At 49.3% G+C, this 21,674-nt stretch overlaps 3 gene segments (V, D, J or C); all 3 read left to right on the top strand.

Moving 5' to 3' along the window:
- Positions 1 to 1,039: 1,039 nt before the first annotated feature.
- On the top strand, positions 1,040 to 12,903 carry LOC132225706 (immunoglobulin heavy variable 4-30-4-like; the record flags this gene model as incomplete). The annotated part of the segment is given in 2 exon segments: positions 1,040 to 1,095; positions 12,599 to 12,903. Coding segments are annotated over 2 exon segments (351 nt in total), but the record flags the coding sequence as incomplete, so codon positions are not given.
- A 3,829-nt stretch (positions 12,904 to 16,732) lies between these two features.
- Positions 16,733 to 17,241, top strand: LOC132225705 (immunoglobulin heavy variable 3-48-like). The segment is given in 2 exon segments: positions 16,733 to 16,814; positions 16,910 to 17,241. Coding segments are annotated over 2 exon segments (378 nt in total).
- Positions 17,242 to 19,587: 2,346 nt separating this feature from the next.
- Positions 19,588 to 20,075, top strand: LOC132225704 (immunoglobulin heavy variable 4-30-4-like). The segment is given in 2 exon segments: positions 19,588 to 19,662; positions 19,744 to 20,075. Coding segments are annotated over 2 exon segments (378 nt in total).
- The last annotated feature ends 1,599 nt before the right edge of the window (positions 20,076 to 21,674 follow it).

Raw genomic sequence — 21,674 nt, 5'->3', positions numbered from 1 at the left:
ATGTTGCAGATTTGGTGGGCAGTAGAGTCATATATGGGAAGCAACTGATCAATATTTCTCTCTCACATCAATGTTTCTCTCTTAACTTCTCTCTCTCTCTCCTTTACTTTCCCTCTAAAAATGAATGAGTATATCGTCGGGTGAGGATAAAGAAAACAATATCAATATCTATACCTTTATGTACATCTACAAATATGTCTACATTTTTATCTCTATATCTACATCTATATCTATAAATCAATGAACATATTCTTAAGTAAGGATAAAGAAAAGAAGATCTATCTATGTCTATCTCCATATCTATATCTATGTCTAAATCATCTGTAATAATAAAAGCATAATATGCTAATTATACTGGATGTCCTTCCAGAGGAAGCTGCAAGGACGGCGCGGGCCAAGCCCTTTGCATGAACTTTGTGCATCGGGCCTCTAGTATATCTATACCCATATCTTTATCTATATCCATATCTCTCTATCTATCTCTATCTCTATCTCTATCTCTATCTCTATCTCTATCTCTATCTCTATCTCTATCTCTATCTCTATCATCTATATCATCTATATCTATATCTATATCTATATCTATATCTATATCTATATCTATATCTATATCATCTATATCTATATCTATATCATCTATATCTATCTACATCTACATCTTTATCTATCTATATCCATGGAAACAAAACCTCAATGTCTTTTATCCCCAAAGGAGTCACTGATTGTACCCACATCCTACGCCCTGACCACCTCCTGCAGCATAATCCCTGGTGTGGAAGGAGAGATCTCTGGGCACAGTGACCAGGACCTCATGGAGGGCCTGGTTCTCTGAAGGCACAGCCAGCACTTCCTTCCAGGAGAAGCTCTAGAGACCAGAACCTCCCTCACCTCTTGCCCTTTGTATGTGCACACACCTCCCATATGCAAATGCCCACAGGGACCACCACACACACACACACACACACACACACAGTTGGCATCCACTTAAATTCAGGGCCTCTTAACCCTGGAGAATACTTTGTGTGGGACAAGGACCTCACCTGCAAGACATGACTCCCATGTGGCTCTTCCTCTTCCTGCTGGCAGCTCCCAGATGTGAGTGACTCAGGGGCTTAGACGTGAGAAGATGGGGACCCTGCATCTGAGCCAAGGACTCATTGTGTTCTCTCTGTCCCATGTGTCCTGTCCCAGGTGCAGCTGCAGGAGTCGGGCCCAGGACTGGTGAAGCCCTCGCAGACCCTCTCCCTCACATGCTCTGTCTCTGGTTACTCTATCACCAGTGGTTACTGCTGGAACTGGATCCACCAGCCACCAGGGAAGGGGCTGGAGTAGATGGGGTGCATATGTTATAATGGAGCCACTTACTACAGCCCATCCCTCAAGAGCTGAACCTCCATCTCCAGAGACATGTCCAAGAACCAGTTCTCCCTGCAGCTGAGCTTCTTGACCACCAAGGACACAGCCGTGTATTACTGTGCAAGACACACAGTGAGGGGAAGTCAGTGTGAGCCAAGACACTACCTCCCTCACAAGACAGCAGGGCCGGGCTGCAGGGAGCATGCAGGACACCAGGGGGCGCTGAGGACCACAGACATCAGGACCTGCTCAGGCCTGTGACTTGGAGGGTATGTTCTCCCATGGCCTGGTCAGTGGATTTATTCTCCAGGAGTAAACCCCCTCCTCCAGGGCTCACTGCCTCTCCCCTTTATGCCTTAAGTTTCCTTTCACACCACCCCTTAGAGGAGGTCACTTACTTCCTCTGCTCAATTAGAAAGTCAGAAGGAGCATAGGCAGTTTCACTCAGAGGATAGAGCATCAGCCTGTGGACTGATGGGTCCCGGGTTCCATTCAGGTCGAGGACATGTACTTCAGTGGCAAGCTCATTCCTTGTTGTTATAGTAATCATTATGGTACTTAATGTTAGGACCTTAGAATGTAAGACTTAATGCATGTAACCCTGTGTTGACTGATAAAATGTTAGATATAGGAATGCTGTGTGGGAACCAGGAATGCACCCTTGTAGCTCTGCTTAGTAATGATAAACAACCTATCTGATGGGAACGCTCAAAGCCTGTACAGACCCATAGATTAACAGACCCCAGGTGGATCCACACATGGCAGCCGCTGACAACACACACACCAACAAAGACCAAGTCTACAGAGGGGTATATAATCAGACAGTCTGATTGACCCAGCAGCTCATAGCTCTCCTGTCGCCAAAGCGTGAGGACCTGTGTGTGTTCACGTCTCGGTCCCCAGCACGAAACTGCCCAATTAACTGTTGATCAATGAAGGAGCCAGCAGCCAATGGCGCCATCTACCCCTGTGTGTGTGTCAGCGAACATCTCTGGGTGGATCCTTCCCAGCATCTGAGACCCATCAGGAACTGGTAAATAAACCCCCTGTGTGCTTGCATCTAACCTGTTTGTGTGTAATTTCTCTGGCTCCGCTCAGATCTCGGTGCTGTCTCTGTGAAAGTGTCTGACCAGAAGGTATTGGCGCAAGCCTCAAGCAGATGGTCCAGACCACCTGTCCATGTCACACTTAGGAGCAGCACCTTTTCTGGGAACCCCCTGCACCTTGACATAGGTGACGGGCCTTAAATATATAAAAATAGAAGCTTATTTGGGACACTTGTGTGCAGAAGGCAACTACTCAATGTCTCTATGGGCTCTGTCCCTCCCCCTCCCTTCCACAGTCTCTAGGAATAAGTGGGAAAATATCCTCCGGTGAGGGTAACACACTAACTAAATAAAGGAATTTTATTAGAAGAAAGAAAGAGAGAGAGAGAGAGAGAGAGAGAGAGAGAGAGAGAGAGAGAGAGAAAGAGAGAGAGAACCTCCTGTTCACTACCCTGGCATCCAGTCTCCACCTTGTTCTCTCCCACCTCCATGTCACTCCTCACCTTCCCTCCTTAACTTCAAATGTACAAATTAAGCTGCAAACAGTCACTCTCTTGGGCATTGGAGGTCTTTTTCCCCAACAGTTGTCGACAGTTTGGCTGGAGTAAAACCTTATAAACATGCTCTACCTGTTTGGACATTTCCTACATTAACATGTTGATGTTTATTCATTTACCACATATGTTCATACAAGTTTCTTCCCTGTGTGGAGAGTGAGGTACACACAATTATTAAAAACATGCTACCACCACAGTGATGGTGGTGGTGACTCTAAAGAGTTCTCACCCTTTTTGTGGGGATGAGAGGCCAACCACTGAGCCCACCAGCCAGGGTCCATGTGTAAATGATGGACACTCTCCCAATTTGAAAGGCTGGGAAAGAGGACTTTTGCACATGAAGAGCAGGAAAGTTGAGTGAAATGTGTGGTTTCAGGGGGCAGCTGTGGGCTTGTGAGAGTGACAGCAGGTTTGTAGTCACAGTGTCCAGCCCAGCCTCTCCTGCCTCCTCACATGTAGAGGTTAGAGTTTTGTGAAGAATCTGATTGAGGAAAAATAACAAGGAGAATCTTTAGTCTCAAAACAAGAGCATCATCCAATGCAAATTCTTATTCCCAAAACCCAGAAAGGCAACATGGCTCACGGAGGGTGAAGGAGAGTGAGAGGAAGCCCCATCCACACACCTCTGGGGGAGCACTCCTGAGTTCTCATCAAAACCCCAAGGAAGGAGGACTCTCAATCCTGGAAGCTGCCCACAAAGGAATGGGGTCAGGGTGACGGGTTCCAGAATAGGAGGGGGGTCAGGACAGGACCCCCTGTGGCAAGCATCCTTGAGTCCTTTCCCATCTGGGGTAGCCCTGAGGATGACATGGTCAGGCATGCAGCCAAGGGTCCCAGATGCACCCTTATATGCAGACTCCATGCAAATAGGGCTCTCCTCCTGCTCATAAAAGGGGGCCCTTGCCCGGCATGTGGGGGAGACACCCAGAACCCAAGTGCCTGAGACAGGACCCCAGCGGCTCCACCATGGACTTGGTGCCAAGCTGCATTTTCCTCCTGATCATTTCTCAAGGTCATTCTCAGGAGTAGGGAGCGCTGAGACCTGTGCCTGTGCCTGTTGGTGCTTCCATGTGATTCTCAGTCCACCTTGTGTCTCTGTGTTTGCAGGTGTCCAGTGTGAGGTGCAGCTGGTGGAGTCTGGGGGAGGCCTGGTGCAGCCTGGGGGGTCTCTGAGACTCTCTTGTGCAGCCTCTGGATTCACCTTTGATGACTATGGTATGCACTGGGTCCGCCAGGCTCCAGGAAAGGGGCTCGAGTGGGTCTCATTGATTAATTGGAATGGTGGTAGCAAATACTACGCCGCCTCTGTGAAGGGCCGCTTCACCATCTCCAGAGACAACGCCAAGAACATGCTGTTTCTGCAAATGAGCAGCCTGAGAGCTGAGGACACGGCCGTGTATTACTGTGCAAGAGACACAGTGAGGGGAAGTCAGTGTGAGCCCAGACACTAACCTCCCAGAGGAGACAGCAGGGCTGGGCTGCAGGGAGCGTCCAGGACCCCAGGGGGTGCTCTGGACCAGCAAACCCAGGTCCCAGCTCAGAGGGTGTCCCTGGAGGGTTGTGCAGGCTTCCTATTGGGGTCAATGCTTTCTTCCCTCCTAGTGTCCCTGGGGCAATTCCTCTTCCTTCTTTGTGTCTTTAATTAGATTCTCTGCAGGGAAAAAGCAGGAAGTGGCTGTTTCAGATCTGGTAGACTTCTCATCTGCATCCTTCCTGTCACCATGTTCCTGATGGTTGCTCTTTGGGTTGACAAGGAAAACATTGTAGGGATTCCCTTCCCCCCACTGAGAGCAATGTCCCCCGCCCTCCACACAGTGCTGAGCAGGGTACATGGAGTCCAGGCCCAAACCTCAGGTGAGGGTGATCAACCCCTTGCTTTGCCCCAGGGCGAGCCCTTTGGGGTCAGTTAGCTGCTTTCCTCTCACTGACATGGCTGCACATGGAGGTGCAGGGTCTGACCCCTGTGGGAGCTGCCCCTCTGTGAGCCTGGGAGATGGACCCAGCTCTCAGGATGTCCCAGGACTAAGGCTGGATGGAGGCCCAGTGATGGGTCCCGTCGCAGCCCTGCTGGTCATGTTCCCAATGGGTCCCAGAACCTGGTCTCAGGAGACATGTCCCAACACCTGTCCCGCTTCCCATGGAGAATCCACCTGGATCCTGAGAACCTGCTGAAGGGAGACATGGTCCCATCCACCTCTGCTGTGCCTCCAGCTCCACAGACACCACCCCATCCTCACCCTCTGTTCTCCGCCACCCACACTCTCACCCCATGGGGCCTGCACATGACATCTCATGTAGATGTGTCTGCCCTCTCCTTCCCACTGTGGTAGGTTTTATCTTAAATGAAACCCCTCACAATCCAGGACTGCTGCCTCCTAACCACTTGCCCGCCTGCCTGCCTGCCTGGCTGCCTGATTGCCCCTAACTGCTTCTGCCTGCCAGCTTCTCACATCATACCCTCATGCCCATCACCTATACCAGGCCCTCCCTGAGACGACAGGGCCAGGGCCACTCTGGCGGCATGAAGCGACCTCTGCTTCCCTGCTGAATCCACATGCAGTGCCCATGTATGATGTCAGTCTGTGCAGGTCTCTCTTGTGTCAAGTGGAGACACAGCTGAGCACTGACCTAGGAGCACTTCCAACAGCTCACACCTGTGCTGAGGGAACCTCCAGGGCCCCCTGAGCTTGAGAGCATCATGGTGGACAGGCCTATAGCCATTGATGTCAGAGGGAAGTGGGGGAAGGGCTGGGGCCTGGTCATCTATAATGTTGCCAAAGGCCCGCTGACCAGAGCCCAGGTACACAGGGAGCTCTGTGAATCCTCACAGTGCAGGAACAGCCCAGCCAGCATGGCTCAGTGGTTGAGCATCGACCTATGAACCAGGAGGTCACTGTTTGATTCTTGATCAGGGCACATGTTCAGGTTGCAGACAACATCTCCATGCAGGATGCAGTCAAACAATGATTGTCTCTTGTCATTGATGTTTCTCTCTCTCTTCTTTCCTTTCCCTCTAATAATAAATGAAAATATCCTCAATGGATGGTTAAAAAAGGAAGAACTATATCTACATATGTATCTGTATCTGTATCTGTATCTATATACGTACATGTATCTATATTTATATATGCATCTTTATCTTTATCTATATCTATATCTACTAAAGGCCTGGTGCACAAAATTCAGGCATTAGGGAGGGGTGCCCTCAGCCCAGCCTGCACCCTCTCCAATCTGGGAAACCCCCGGGGATGTCTGACTGCTGGTTTAGGCCCGATCCCACAGGAATGTCCTCTAGTTGGACATCCCTCTCACATTCTGGGACTGCTGGCTCCTAACCACTTGCCTGCCTGATTGCCCCCTAACCACTCCCCTGCCAACCTGATTGATGCCTAACTGCTCCCCTGCTGGCCTGATCCTCCCAAACTACCATCTCCTGCCAGCAATCTTGTGGCAGTCATCTTTGTGGTGGCCATTTTGTGGCGGACATCTTGTGATGATGTGGGGGGGCCATGTTGTGGTGGACTCCTTGTGACTAAATGGGGTGGCCATCTTGTGACATTGGGGTTGCCATATTGTGATAAAGTGAGGGCATCGCACCAGGGCACAAGGGCCACTTAGTATTTTATTAGTATAGATATCTATATCTATATCTATATCTATATCTATATCTATATCTAGATCTAGATCTAGATCTATATCTATATCTAGATCTAGATCTATCCCAGCAGAGACACATTTATTTTATCCCTAAGGAAGCAATAAAGGAGTCAAATATCTATAATAATAAAGGCATAATATGTAAATTGACCAAACAACCAAACAACAAAAAAAACATTCAGTCGACCATCCGGAAAACCATGCTATGACACGAACTGGCACCAGGCCCACCAAGGCTGGTGTAATGCAATGGTCGGGGGGCTCAGACATCGCCCCATGATCGCCCCCCAGAGTGAGGACCAGGCCATAGTCTGTGGGCAATTAATGGGCGGGGGAGGGCACCGCAATCTATCTATATCGGTATATATAACTATATCTATATCTTATGTATAATCTATATCTATGTCATCTATATCTATATCTATATCCATGGGAGCAGTGCCTCATTGATTTTATCCCTAAGGAGTCACTGATTGTGCCCACATCCTACTTCCTGACCACCTCCTGCAGCATAGCCCCTGGTATGGAAGAAGAGGTTCCTGGGCACAGTGACCAGGACCCCAACAAGGACCTGGTTATCTGAGGGCACAGTCAGCACCTCCTTCCAGGAGAAACCAGGACCTCCCTCACCTCTTGCCTTTTGTATGTGCAGACACCTCCCATATGCAAATGCCCACATGGCCACCAAACACACACAGTTGGTGTCCACTTAAATTCAGGGCCTCCTCACCCTGGAGAATACTTTCTGGGGGACGAGGACCTCACCTGCAAGACATGACTCCCATGTGGCTCTTCCTCTTCCTGCTGTCAGCTCCCAGATGTGAGTGACTCAGGGCTTAGACATGAGGAGATGGGGACCCTGCATCTGAGCTCAGGACTCACTGTGTTCTCTCTGTCACAGGTGTCCTGTCCCAGGTGCAGCTGCAGGAGTTGGGCCCAGGACTGGTGAAGCCCTTGCAGACCCTCTCCCTCACCTGATCTGTGTCCGGGGACTCAATTACCAGCAGTAACTACTGGAACTGGATCTGCCAGCCCCTGGGAAAAGGGTTGCAGTGGATGGGGTACTGGACAGGGAGCACAAGGTACAACCCAGCCTTCCAGGGCCACATCTCCATCACTGCTGACACTGCCAGGAACCAGTTCTCCCTGCAGCTGAGCTCCATGACCACTGAGAACATGGCCGTGTATTACTGTGCAAGACACATTGAGGGGAAGTCACTGTGAGCCCAGAAACAAACATCCCTGAGGAGACAGCAGGGCTGGGCTGCAAGGGGCGCTCAGGACCCACAGCACAGAGAGAAGCCCCAGGAGCAGGAGCAGAATGAGTTGGGGAAGGTTGGGTTTTCCTGTTGGGCCAGGGATTTCCTCTCAAGCTCTCAGCTGCCTCCAGGAAGGCTCTTCTGTCTCATATTCTCACCGCAGACAACAGTGAAGAAGGGACATTGTGTTTGCAGGTGACAGTGACAGGGACTCTCCTTCACCAAGTCTCCTTCACAAATTCTAAAAGTGGCTTTTTTCACTCTCTTTTTAACATTTCGCTGAGGAATGTGAACTCTGCAGCTGAGTTACTGGGATTGTGTTGTGTACCCAGCTCTGCCTCCCTCCCTTGGGGTCACAGCTCCCTCAGTATCTGACTCCCCATGTGCCCTTCCTCTCCTGGTTCCAAGGAGATAGCAGGGCCTTCCCTCTGATGAAAGGCCTGAGCTCACTCAGGGCAGGTGGACCTCAACCATCCTCTCTGGATCCACATTGGTCCCCAGAAGAGCTGTCAACTCAGTGAGCCAAACACAGGGAGCCCCACATCCACCCACAGGAGGGGACCTGCTGTCCATCAGGAAGCAGTGCTAACCCCACAGCGGGGACAGGAGACCCTGAAGGCTGGGATGTGCATCATCAAACTCCTCCTCCACCTTTCCTCCTGGATCCAAGGTTTTCTAGCTTCACTGTGGGTGAGATGTGCATCGGGACCATGTTGGAAGCTGAGGAGGATCCATGGGACTCCCTGCATCCATACTGTCCTCTTACTTCTTGCCCTGAAAACACAGTCACACAGATACATAGTCACACACACATAGTCTCTCTCTCTCTCTCTCTCTCTCTCTCTCTCTCTCTCTCTCTCTCTCTCAAACACACACAGAAACAGTCACACACACAATCACACACAGAGTCACACACACACAGTCTCACACTCATTTCTGGAAAAGACATGCATTCACACTTGAGCAGGGATACAAAACCATTCATCTTATTACACAATGTACTTTAGGAATTTTATATAAGAAAATAGGGTTATATTTCATTTTTTGGATGCCATATGAAATAAATATGTGGTGTGCAAGCAACTATTACTTCAACACTGGCAAAACCTGTGAAGATCAACAGTTGTATTTCTCAGTCCACTTAGTAGGAGCCCAAATTAGGAGTTTAACCCAAACTTTGTTAGATTGCTACAAATTTTAAAATATAATTGAAGGAATAGTGAAAACCTTTCACCAAATAAAGCCAAGGACCAAATGGACTCAAGGGTGAATTCTACCAGAGTTTCATATAGGAATTGATAACTTTCTAATCAACTCTTCTTGAACTCTTCTAAGAATTAAGCAAAGAGACAACACTTCCAAACTGATTTATGGAGGTGACCTGCTGGGGTCCAACCCCAGCAGGTCCAGGGGTTCACAAAGGTGTGGACGGAGTTGGTGAAGACTATCCACCCTCTTCCTACGGTGGAGTCCTATCCGTCCCAAGTGTGGGGCGCTTACCTAGAGGTCCCTGTTTGGGCGCCAGATGCTGGGGTCCAACCCCAGCAGGTCCAGGGGTCCCCAAAGGTGTAGAAGGAGTCGGCGAAGAAGGAATGACAAGGAGACAGCGTTCAGTTGATCAGCAGCCTAGCCAGGATCTCCAGCCAAGTTTGGGTCTGGATCTCCAGCGAAGTTCTGGTTCGGATCTCCAGCCAGGTTCTGTGTCCATGTTCTCTCCAGCCAGGTTCAGTCACCAGGTTCTAGTCAGGTTCTCTTGCCAATTTCTGTAGTCAGGTTCAGTCCAGGATTTTTTGCCATGTTCTCTCCAGTGAAGTTCTTCTGTCTCTAGGTTATGTGTAGGTTCTGTCTTCTAAGTTCTGTCTTCTCATTTCTGTGTCTTGCTGTCTTGTTACATCTGTATTTATACCAGTTGATTCAATCCTATCAATCTCTATTCCAAAGGTTAGGGTGTTTCTTATCTCCATTCCAGGGAGTAAAGATTATGTAGCTTAAGCATGATTGTTCATAGTTAAAGAGATTAATTACCCGCCTGGCACTTAGTGAAGGGGTTTTATTCCCTCCATAACTTCAGGGGAAAATCTCTACCTGGGGAAACAACCTTTCTTGGAGAGGTGACCTTGGTTAAAACACATAGTGCCAAGAAGGTGAGCAAATATATTAAGAACAGTATGCCATATATGCCAGGTCCCTTGAAACAGCAAGGATGGACTGGCTCCCAGCAGTGACCATTACACTTATATCAAAGTCAAGTAGAAACATACAAAAATGACAGGTCAATATCCCTGATGAAATTACATGCAAAAACCCTCAAAAATATGCTAGGAAACTAAACTCACACTGAAAGGGTCATTTACTATGATCAAGTGGGAAACCGTCCTAGCACGCAAGGATGGTTCAATGTATATAAAACAGTGTATGTGATATACATCATCCACAGAATGAAAGATAAAATATCCCATCTTATAAATAGATACAGAATAAAGCCTTTAAAATTGAGAATCTCTTCAGAATTAAAATTCTTAGCAGATAGGCTGTAGAAGTTATGGACCTCAATATACTAAAGGCCACATTTGAAAAGCCAACAAATGACATCATGCTACATAGAGAAAATTTCAAAGCTTTTCTTCCTACATCAGGACCAAGACAAGGGCTCCCCTGTGACTACTTCTATTCGTCAAAACAAGAAGTCCTTCTCAGAATAATTAAGCAAGAAAAGGAAATTTCAAATGTCTAAATCAGAAAGGAACGAGTTAAAATGTTTCTCCTTATCTGTAAGTAGGTGACAGGATCTTGTACATAGAAAACCCTAAACACTGTATGAGAAGCTAATAGAACTAGAATTCAGGAAAGATGTAAGACACAAAACCAGCACACAAATGGCTTGTGCTCCTGCACCCTCTCAACAGAGTGTCTTCATGGCTCTAGGAAACATGTGGGCTGTTTCAGAGGAAAGTGAGGGAAGAAAACTTGAACTGGTTACACAACAAGGAGATGACAACCTAATGAATCAAGAGGCCTGGACATGTGTGTTCTCGGTCTTGGTAAATCCCCCATCATGTTCCCATGTAGCTCTGCCCCCCAATGTGGCACTGGGTCGGGTGCAGGTTCCAGTTGACCCCCATCATTTGGGGACAGAGGTCACAAGGGTCACATGCAGACATGAGCTCTCCAATAACAAGATTGCCATAACCTAAACTTAATTATTCCTAAATTATTCCCAACATCTTCTCCTCAACACACCTGGTCATGACTGAGGTTCTTCTATATAACTATGTATGAAACAGGATCTACAACAGAGTCTAGAGAAGAAACACCACTAATGAGGCCCTGCCGCTGCTACACGTCCTGCACCAAACTCCCCTGAAGGAATAAGATCCAGGAGCTCTGTCTGTGTCTCTCTAGTTCATGCTTTTGGTCCCCAGGGACCCTCACAGACACTCCTTTCTCCCCAACACTTGGTCCACTGGCTATAGGCTCACACTCTGGTCTTAGTTTATCCTCTGTTCACTTTGTAACTGAAACAGTGTCACATGGGACTTCTGGTATCCTAAACACGAATCTCCTGCAACAAATGAGGACTTTAAGGGCGAAGGAAAATTGAGTAGCCATCAAGGTTGAATTCTAAACTAATTAAACATATATTTCAAAACTGAAACAAGCAGTGCAGGTGTGGCACAGTGGTTGAGCTTCTACCTATGATTCCATTCCTGGTAGGGGCACATAGCTGGGTTTTGAGCTTGATTCCCGGTAGGGACCATACAAAAGGCAGCCAATAAATGATTGTCTTTCATCATTGATGTTTCTTTCTGTCTCTCAATCTCCCTTCCTCCATGAAATCCATAAAATATATATTAATACAAATAAATGACAAGGTTATGGGTTTTATTCCCAGTCTTGGCAGATATGGAAGGCAAATGATAAATATGTTCCCCACCATCAATGTTTCTCTCTTTCTCACCATCTTTCTCTGTTCAATATTTCTATCTCACATCAATGTTTCTCTCTCTCTCTCTCTCTCTCTCTCTCTCTCTCTCTCTCTCTATATATATATATATATATATATATATATATATATATATATATCCTTTCCATTTTTCTAAAAATCAATGAAAATATCCTCAAGTAAAGATAAAGAAAATAATATCTGTATCAATACTATATATCTATAAATATATTTATAGTTTAGCTATACATATATCTAAATCAATATCTATATCTTATCAATATATATCTATATCCAGGGGAGCAGAGACACATTGATTTTTACCTTAAGGAGTCACTGATTGATCCCACATCCTACTTCCTGACCACCTCCTACAGCATAGCCCCTGGTGTAAAAGGAGAGGTCCCTGGGCACGGTGACCAGGACCCCAAGGAAGGCCTGGTTCTCTGGTGCACAGTCAGCACCTCCTTCTAGGAGAAGCCCCAGAGACCAGGACCTCCCTCACCTCTTGCCCTTTGTATGTGCAGACACCTCCCATATGCAAATGCCCACATGGCCACCAGACACACACACAAAGTTGGCATCCTCTTAAATTCAGGGCCTCCTCACCCTGGAGAATACTTTCTGGGGACGAGGACCTCACCTGCAAGACATGACTCCCATGTGGCTCTTCCTCTTCCTGCTGTCAGCTCCCAGATGTGAGTGACTCAGGTGCTTAGATTTGAGGAGTTGTGGACCCTGCATCGGAGCCCAGGACTCACTGTGTTCTCTCTGTCCCAGGTGTCCTGTCCCAGGTGCAGCTGCAGGAGTCGGGCCCAGGACTGTTGAAGCCCTCGCAGACCCTCTCCCTCACCTGCACTGTCTCTGGATTCTCTATCACAACCAGTGGTTATGCCTGGAGCTGGATACGTCAGCCCCCAGGGAAAGGGCTGGAGTGGATGGGGAATATCTGGTATGATGAAGACACTTACTACAACCCATCCCTCAAGAGCCGAACCTCCATCTCCAGAGACGTGTCCAAGAACCAGTTCTCCCTGCAGCTGAGCTCCATAAGCACCGAGGACACGGCCGTGTATTACTGTGCAAGACACACAGTGAGGGGAAGTCAGTGTGAGACCAGACACTAACCTCCCTGAGGAGCCAGCAGGGCTGGGCTGCAGGGAGCATCCCTGACAGCAGATGGCGCTCAGGATCAGGGATGGGCCAGGACCAGGAGCAGGTGGAGAGTTGAGCAAAGATACCATTTCCTGCTCCATCTTAAAATAGTTTTGATCTGAGGCTCAGCCACTGAGCTCACAGAAAGCCCTGTCCTAGGTTTATTTTTAGGGATTGTATTTGTGAACAAAAAGGGGGTTCTGTCCTAAATCTGACAAAACTCAGTGACTGACAGAACCCTCACAGGAGGCTCTGCTCACACATCCTACCTGGGCAGTCCTGGGGGTGGGCACGCCCAGGCCTATGACTTCTTTACCAGAAGCTCATCTTTGCCTTAAGCCCCCCGTCCATTGTTCCTGTGCATCTGGGTTAACACACCTTTGACATCAGCATGACCACCCTCAGGAGAGCACGTCCTGTTTACTATCCTGGCATCCAGTCCCTGCCATGCTCTCTCCCACCTCCATGTCACTCCTCACCTTCCCTCCGTATCTTCAAATGCACAAACACAGCTGCAAATGGTTATTCTTCGAAGGATGGGAGGTCTTGCTCCCCAGCAGTTCTCCTCTGTTTGGCTCCAATAAAATCTTATAAAACATTAACTATATGTTTAGATATTTCTTACATCAACATGTTGTCTTTTCCGCATTTACAACATACATTCATACACGTTTCTTCCCCGTGTGGAGAGGGAAGTGCACACAATTATTAAAAACTTGCTACCTGAATGGGATGAGGACAAATGAGTTCACAGGTGTTGGAGATGAGACAAGTTTGCTGTTGGTTGTCATGGATGTAAGTGTCCCACCTTTTTCCAGCCCAGCAAGCATGACTGAGAGGTTGAGCATCGACCTATGAACCATGAGGTCAGGGTTAAATTCCTTGGTCAGTGCACATGCCTGGGTTGCAGTCTCGATCTCCAGGGGTTGGGGGCAGGAGGCAGCCAATCAAGGATTCTCATCATTGATGTTTCCATCACTTCCACTGACCTCCTCTCTGGAGTCAAGGAAAGTGTATAAAAAAGGAGGACAGGAAGGAGGCTTCCCCAGCTGTGCCGTCTCCCCCTGTGACATGCTGGCAGGTACCCCTGCTGGTTGAATCGGCATAAAATCCACAACATAAATGAACCACTTTGAAATCTTTGACATGAGAACCTCTAAGCCTGTGGGGAACATTTTTAAGAGTTTATTTGAGCCAAACTTGATAACCGGAACAGTGAGCCCATCGTTTTCTGTCCCTGGGATCTTGTGTCCCAAAGTCCAAGAATGAAATCGGGACCAGAAGATTTAAGCAAAAGCGTGGAGTGTTTATTACAAGCAGATTCAGGCTCCTCACACAGGGAGGGGCCCACTAATGGGCTGCCCCTGAAGCCTGTGGTCTCGGGTGAACATGTGCCACAAGCCTGCTCTGTGTCCACCCGTGTGCCCACCTCATTGGCCCCCGGTTCTTCTTGCCCAGCAAGGGACCTGCACAACCCCTGCTCCCTTGTGTGCATTCACCTTACTGTCGCAGGCCGCACCTCCTTTCCCAGGCCTCTTACTCTGAGTCCAGAAACATTCTGTTATGTCCGCCTGGTTGGTCTCTGTGGTTGGGCTGCTCAGACTGCTATGTCTGCCCCGCCTACCCTCCTCCTGCCTTTGTGTCCCATCGAACCTGCCCAGTATCTCTGTCCGTCAAGCTCAATACTCTCAAAGCCGCCCCTTCTGGACGTGTATCTGGGGTCCTCCAGGAACAGGAAGCTCATCTTCCTAAAACACAGGGTCTCCTTACAAACACCAGAGTCACTGCTCAGCCCGGGCCCCTCCTCCCACCTCTGCTGGGCTGGGATGGGCACTGCCCAGTCAGTTTTCTCTGTTGTTGGTACATTTCCAGGGCAGTTGCTCTTCTCCCTTCTCTTTCTCTGTTTGTTCAAAAGGAGTCACTGAGCGGAAGGGGCAAAAGCAAAATGGTGTCGTAAGCAGCTCCAAACTCTTGTTCCTCCATAAAAAATATCAGAAAACAAACTGAAGCAATCAGTACTGGCATCTGTCAGGCTCTTGAAATCAGTCAGAGACTGACAGCAACTGAGCGAACCCAAGTCAAGTACATGCTCCTCAGAGAGGGAAAGATCCCAGGGGTGTGGCTCAGGGGTTGAGCATCCAAACAGGAACCACAATGTCACATGATGAGACCTGCTCAGGGCACATGTCTGCGTTGTGGGCTGGTTCCATGGGAAACAAATACAGGTCGACCTTAGGCCGGGGCAGACATGGCAGTCTGAGCAGCCTAATCACAGAAACCAACCAGGCAGAAATAACAGAATGTTTTTAGATTTACAGCAGGAGGCAGCCCATCCACGTTTGTCTCTCTTGATGTATCTACCTTTCTATCACTCTACTCCCCTCTCTAAAATCAATTTTAAAAGCCGTATTTTAAAAAAGGAAGAGAGAAGGAAGACTTTGTGGTGTTTGACCTGCCCATGCCCCACCCCCTCCCCAGCGTGACTGCACTTTCCAAGTGGTAGTGGCCGCCTTCCCAGAGGAACAAGTGACCACAGTCCCAGATTCCTGTGTCCGTCTGTCCTCACCTGGGGCTGTGGGAGGATGGACACAGGTGGCTGCTCTCCTCTGAGAAGGGAGGTGCTCACCTGCTCCTAAGGACGACTTGGTGCCTCAACTCTCTACCCAGGGTTTTGCTTCCAAGAGCCAACATATTCCATTTTTTACCTTATTTCATCCTCACCCAAGGATATTTATTCAATGCTTTTCAGAGAGAGAGTGGAAGGGAGGGAGGGGAAGAAAGAAACATTGATGTGAAAGAAACACATCAACTTGTTGCCTCCTGCACATGCCCTAACCAGGGCAAGGGCCAGGGAGGAGCCTGCAACCCACATACGTGCCCTTGATCCGAATCAAACCGAGACCCTTTGGTTCAAAAGCCAACACTCTATATACTGAGTGAAACTGGCCAGGGCCAGGACTCCATTTCAAAAATAAATTATCTAATTTGCTTCTTTTTAACAATTTTTTATTCTTGACAGTATCACACATGTCCCCCTTTTCCCCCATTGATCCCCTCCAGACTGCCAGCCCCCACCACAAATCAGGGTTACACGTGTAAATTATGGAAATTCTCCCACTTTGAGAGGCTGGAAATAGGACTTTTGCACACGAACAGCAGGGAAGTTGTGTGAAATGTGTGGTTTCAGGAGGCAGCTGTGTGCTTGTGAGAGTGGCAGCAGGTTTGAGATGGAGGCTGCGACCACAGCGTCCAGCCCAGCTTCTCCTGCATCCTCACATGTAGAGATTCGAGTTTTGCGGAGGATCTGATTGAGGAAAATAAAAGAAGAATCTTTGAGTCTCAAAACAAAAGCATCATTCAATGCAAATTCTTATTCCCAAACTCCAGAAAGGCAGTATGGCCCACAGTGGGTGAAGGACAGCGAGAGAACGCCCCATCCATGTGCCTCTGGGGGAACACCCCTGGGTCCTCATCAAACTTCAAGGAAGGAGGACTCTCAATTCTGGAAGCTGCCCCCAAAGGAATGGGGTCAGGGTGACGGGTCCCAGGAAAGGAGGGAGGGAGGGGGGTCAAGACGGGACCCCTTGTGACCAGCATCATTGAGTCCTTTTCCATCTGGGGTCTCCCCTAGGATGACAAGGTCAGGCATGCAGCCCAGAGTCCCAGCTGCAACCTCATATGCAGACTCCATGCAAATAGGGCTCTCCTTCTGCTCATAAAAGGGGGCCCTTGCCCGGCATGTTGGGGAGACACCCAGAACCCAAGCGCCTGAGACAGGACGCCAGCGGCTCCACCATGGACTGGGTGCCAAGCTGCGTTTTCCTCCTGATCATTTCTCAAGGTCATTCTCAGGAGTGGGGAGCGCTGAGACCTGTGCCTGTGCCTGTTGGTGCTTCCATGTGATTCTCAGTCCACCTTGTGTCTCTGTGTTTGCAGGTGTCCAGTGTGAGGTGCAGCTGGTGGAGTCTGGGGGAGGCCTGGTGCAGCCTGGGGGGTCTCTGAGACTCTCCTGTGTAGCCTCTGGGTTCACCTTCGGGGACTATCACATGAACTGGGTCCGCCAGGCTCCAGGGAAGGGGCTGGAGTGGGTCAAATACACTAGTAATGGTGATGGTAACCCCATATACTACGTAGCCTCTGTGAAGGGCCGCTTCACGATCTCCAGAGACAACACCAAGAACTCGCTGTATCTGCAAATGAACAGCCTGAGAGCCGAGGACACGGCCATGTATTACTGTGCAAGACACAGTGAGAGGGAGTCACTGTGAGCCCAGGCACAAACCTCCCTGAGGAGACAGCAGGGCTGGGCTGCAGGGAGCGTCCAGGACCCCAGGGGGTGCTCAGGATCAGCAAACCCAGGTCCCAGCTCAGAGGGTGTCCCTGGAGGGTTGTGCAAGCTTCCTATTGGGGTCAATGCTTTCTTCCCTCCTAGTGTCCCTGGGGCAGTTCCTCTTCCTTCTTTGTGTCTTTAATTAGATTCTCTGCAGGAAAAAAGCAGGAAGTGGCTGTGTGTCCGATCTGGTGGACTTCTCATCTGTGCTCTTCCTGTAACCATGTCCCTGATGGTCGCTCTCTGGGTTGACAAGAAAAACATTGTAGAGATTCCTGTTTCCTCACTGAGAGCGACGTCCCCCACCCTCCATGCAGTGTTGAGGGGGGAACACAGAGTCCAGGCCCCAAACCTCACCTGAGGGTGATCAGCCCCTCTCTCTGCCCCAGGAGAAGCCTTTTGGGGGCAGATAGCCGCTTGCCTCAAATTGTCATGGATGCCCATGGAGGTGTATGGTCCGACCCTGCAGGCACTGCCTCTTTGTGAGCCTGGAAGCTCCCACCTCTCTGTGTGCCCCAGATGGAAGCAGGAAACCTTGTGGGGCCCTGTTCCCTGCTGGTCTTAGAACCTGATCCCAGGGGACCTGTCCCAACACCAGTGCTGCTTCCCCTGGGGAACCACCTGCATCCTGAGAACCTGCTGAAAGGAGACATGGTCCCACCCACCTCTGCTGTGCTTCCAGCTCCGCAGACACCATCCCATCCTCACCCTCTGTCCTCTGCCGCCCACACTCTCACCCTATGGGGTCTGCACAGGATGTCCCATGATGTGCTCTGCCCTCTTTTTCCCACCTGGTAGGTTTTGCCTTAAATGCACTCCCCCCCACCTCCATCATCCCCTTGTGTCCATTTCCTGTGCCAGGCCCTCTCTGAGACGCCAGGGCAGGGACATTCAGGTGGCCTGAAGCCAGCTTCAGCCACCTTGCCGAGCCCAGGTGCAGTGTCCATGTTTGATGTCAGACTGTGGAGGTACCTCCTGGGTCAGGTGGAGACACAGCTGAGCACTTAGCTCAGAGCACCTCCAACAGCTCACACCTGTGCTGAGGGAAGCTCCTGTGAGCTGCAGAGCATTGTGGTGGACAAGCCCGTGGCCACTGGGGTCAGAGGGCAGTGGGGGAAATGCTGGTGCCTGGTCACCTATGATGTTGACAACATCCTGCTGACCAGAGCCCAGGTATACAGGGAGCTCTGTGAATCCTAAAAGTGCAGGGACAGCTTGGCCAGCATTGCTCAGTTGTTGAGATCAACCAATGAAGCAGAATTTTACTGTTGGATTCCCAGTCAGGGCACATGGCCAGGATGTGGACAACATCAACAGTGTGAGGCAGGAAGAAGGCTGCCAATCAATGATTTTCTCTCATCATTGATGTTTCTCTCCCTCCCCCCCCTCTCTCTCCCTCCCTCCCTCCTTCCTTCCCCCCCTCTCCCTTCCTCTCTAACATCAATAAAAATATATTTTAACAAATAAAAAAATAAATGAAAATGTTGCAGGTTTGATTGCAGTATGGATGTGTGTTTATATGGGAGGCAACTGATCAATGTTTCTCACTCACATAAATGTTTCTCTCTGTCCTTCTCTCTCTCCTTTCCTTTCCGTATAAAAATCAATGAACACATCCTCAGGTGAGGACAAAGTTAAGAAGATCCAGCCTGGCTCCTGTGGCTCAGTGGTTGAGCATCGACCCAGGACCCAAGAAGTCACTGGTTAGATTCCTCGTGAGGCCACATGATGGGGTTGCAGTCTCCATCCCCAGAAGGGACCATGCAGGAGGGAGCCAATGGATGATTCTCTCTCATGAATATTTCTCTCTATCCTTCTCCCTTCCTCTCTCTTTAAATATCATGAAAGTCATATATTTTTAAAAAGATCTGTATCTATGTCTACCTGTACATATATCTGTATCTATACCTATATCTGTATCTGTATCTCTATCTCTATCTATACTGATTTTTATTCCTAAGGAGTCACTGATTGTTCCCACATCCAACTTCCTGACCCCCTCCTGCAGCATAGCCCCTGGTGTGGAAGGAGAGGTCCCTGGGCACAGTGACCAGAACCCCAAGGAGGGCCTGGTTCTCTGAGGGCACAGTCAGCACCTCCTTCCAGGAGAAGCCCCAGAGACCCGGACCTCCCTCACCACTTGCCCTTTGTATGTGCAGACACCTCCCATATGCAAATGCCCACACGGCCACCAGACACACACACACACACACACACACACACACACACACACACAGTTGGCGTCCACTTAAATGCAGGGCCTCCTCACCCTGGAGAATACTTTCTGGGGGACGAGGACCTCACCTGCAAGACATGACTCCCATGTGGCTCTTCCTCTTCCTGCTGTCAGCTCCCAGATGTGAGTGACTCAGGGATTAGATATGAGAAGATGGGGACCCTGCATCTGAGCCCAGGACTCACTGTGTTCTCTCTGTCCCAGGTGTCCTGTCCCAGGTGCAGCTGCAGGAGTCGGGCCCAGGATTGGTGAAGCCCTCGCAGTCCCTCTCCCTCACCTGCACTGTGTCTGGATTCTCCATCACAACCACTTATTCCTACTGGAGCTGGATCCGCCAGCCCCCAGGGAAGGGGCTGGAGTGGATTGGGCGCATAGATTATGATGGGAGCACTTACTACAGCCCCTCCCTCAAGAGCCGAACCTCCATCTCCAGAGACACGTCCAAGAACCAGTTCTCCCTGCAGCTGAGCTCTGTGACGGCCAAGGACACGGCCATGTATTACTGTGCAAGACACAGTGAGAGGAAGTCAGTGTGAGCCCAGACACTAACCTCCCTGCAGGAAGGTCTCTGACCACCAGGGGGGCACTCAGAGTCCCTGAACACAAGGACCATCGCAGCAGCAGGTGCAGTTGGAGGTCTGGGCTGGTTCCTGTGTGGTTTCCTCTTCATGTCACAGTTTCCCTCAGGGAATCTCTGAATCCTGATTCTTTGCTGACGTCTGAGTCTCTGAGCTAGAAAGTCTGTTGAAAAGAGAGAGAAGGAGGAACCAAGATGGCGGCGATATAGGCAGACGTGTCCCAGGTCGTGTCCCGGAGCAAATGGAATGAACAGCTGAAGCTAGTAACACTCACACCGAATTGGCGAAATTGCTCAGGTGGTGAGAGGGTTTGCAGCCGGGAAGAGCAGAACTCCCCTGGAAAGGTAAAAAAAACCAGGGATTTGGGCAGGAAAGTTTGCCAGACCTCTGAGCCCAGAGAGTCGGAGGGAGACCGCGTGGCAGACAGCCGCGTCCCCTGGGACAGGCACAGCCCCTGACGGGGGAAAGGAGAACCGCGGGATTCCTGGCGCCGCCAGGGAAATTGAGAGCTGGGTTCTGTGATCACGGAGGACTGAGCCTAAAGGGGGCAGCCTGAAGAGCTGACCTGACCATGCAGTCCCGGTAAGAGAAGAAGCTTACAGAAACCAAGCCTTCCCCGTTTCCGCGGCCGGCATTTGTTTGTTTGTTTTCACTGAATCCTGTTCATGGGACATTTCGGATACAGACACTCACCTGTGCTGAAGAGAGGGAGAGTGTGCTGAGGAGTGGAATCTGGGGAGAGGTGGCAGCGAATTGAGTGCTGAGACACCCCTGAGCCCAGGACTGGGGCAGCCACCTGCTCCTGAGAGTGAGTCTCATCCCCCCAGCCCCCAGGCAAGGAGCACAGCCACACCCAGATTCCACCCTGTACGAGATCAAGGATTAAGATAACCTGATCAGTCCCTGGGAGTTAACAGGGTCTGGCCTATAGGGGGATTTTCAATCCCAGCAACAACATAGCACCGGTAACTATTACGCAGTCAGCTCTGGGCAGTGAACTTCCACTGGACAGAGAGGCCCTATAGCCTCAGAGGCCAACCCCAGAACACTGCCACCCAGAGGCTGACCCACAAACTGACTCTTTGCTAAACACCAAATAAGGCAGTCTGGGAAATAAATGCGGCATGCTTTAAAATAAGGACTGTGATTCACAACACAGAGGAACAGTATATCGCAGGGAAACTCAACACTCTCCTGAATACCTGGAAGGTCTAAGGCGAGCCACACTGAAGAACAGAAGAAACGAAGGACCTCCACTACTGCAATTTTTTTTTCTTTTTTCACTTTTAAACTAAGAAACCAATTTTTTTTCATTCTTTTTTTTTCTGTTCTTTTTTTTTCTTTTTTTGTTTTTTTCTTTCTTTTCTGCTTTTTCCATCACCTGATTTTACCCTTTTAATTACTACCTTCTTATTTTTAACCAGTATTATTACTGCTACCATTTTACCATTTTTTAAAGTGCCATTTTATTTTTTCTTTATTTTATTTTGGGATTAGTGTTCACCATTCTATTTTCATCGTTATATTATTGGTTGTTTCTAGTTTGCATTCATATCC

This window comes from Myotis daubentonii (assembly GCF_963259705.1).
Source record: "Myotis daubentonii chromosome 1 unlocalized genomic scaffold, mMyoDau2.1 SUPER_1_unloc_1, whole genome shotgun sequence".
NCBI lineage: Eukaryota > Metazoa > Chordata > Mammalia > Chiroptera > Vespertilionidae > Myotis > Myotis daubentonii.
Note: the sequence above shows the minus strand (reverse complement) of the source record. Positions and strands in the feature narration are given on the sequence as shown.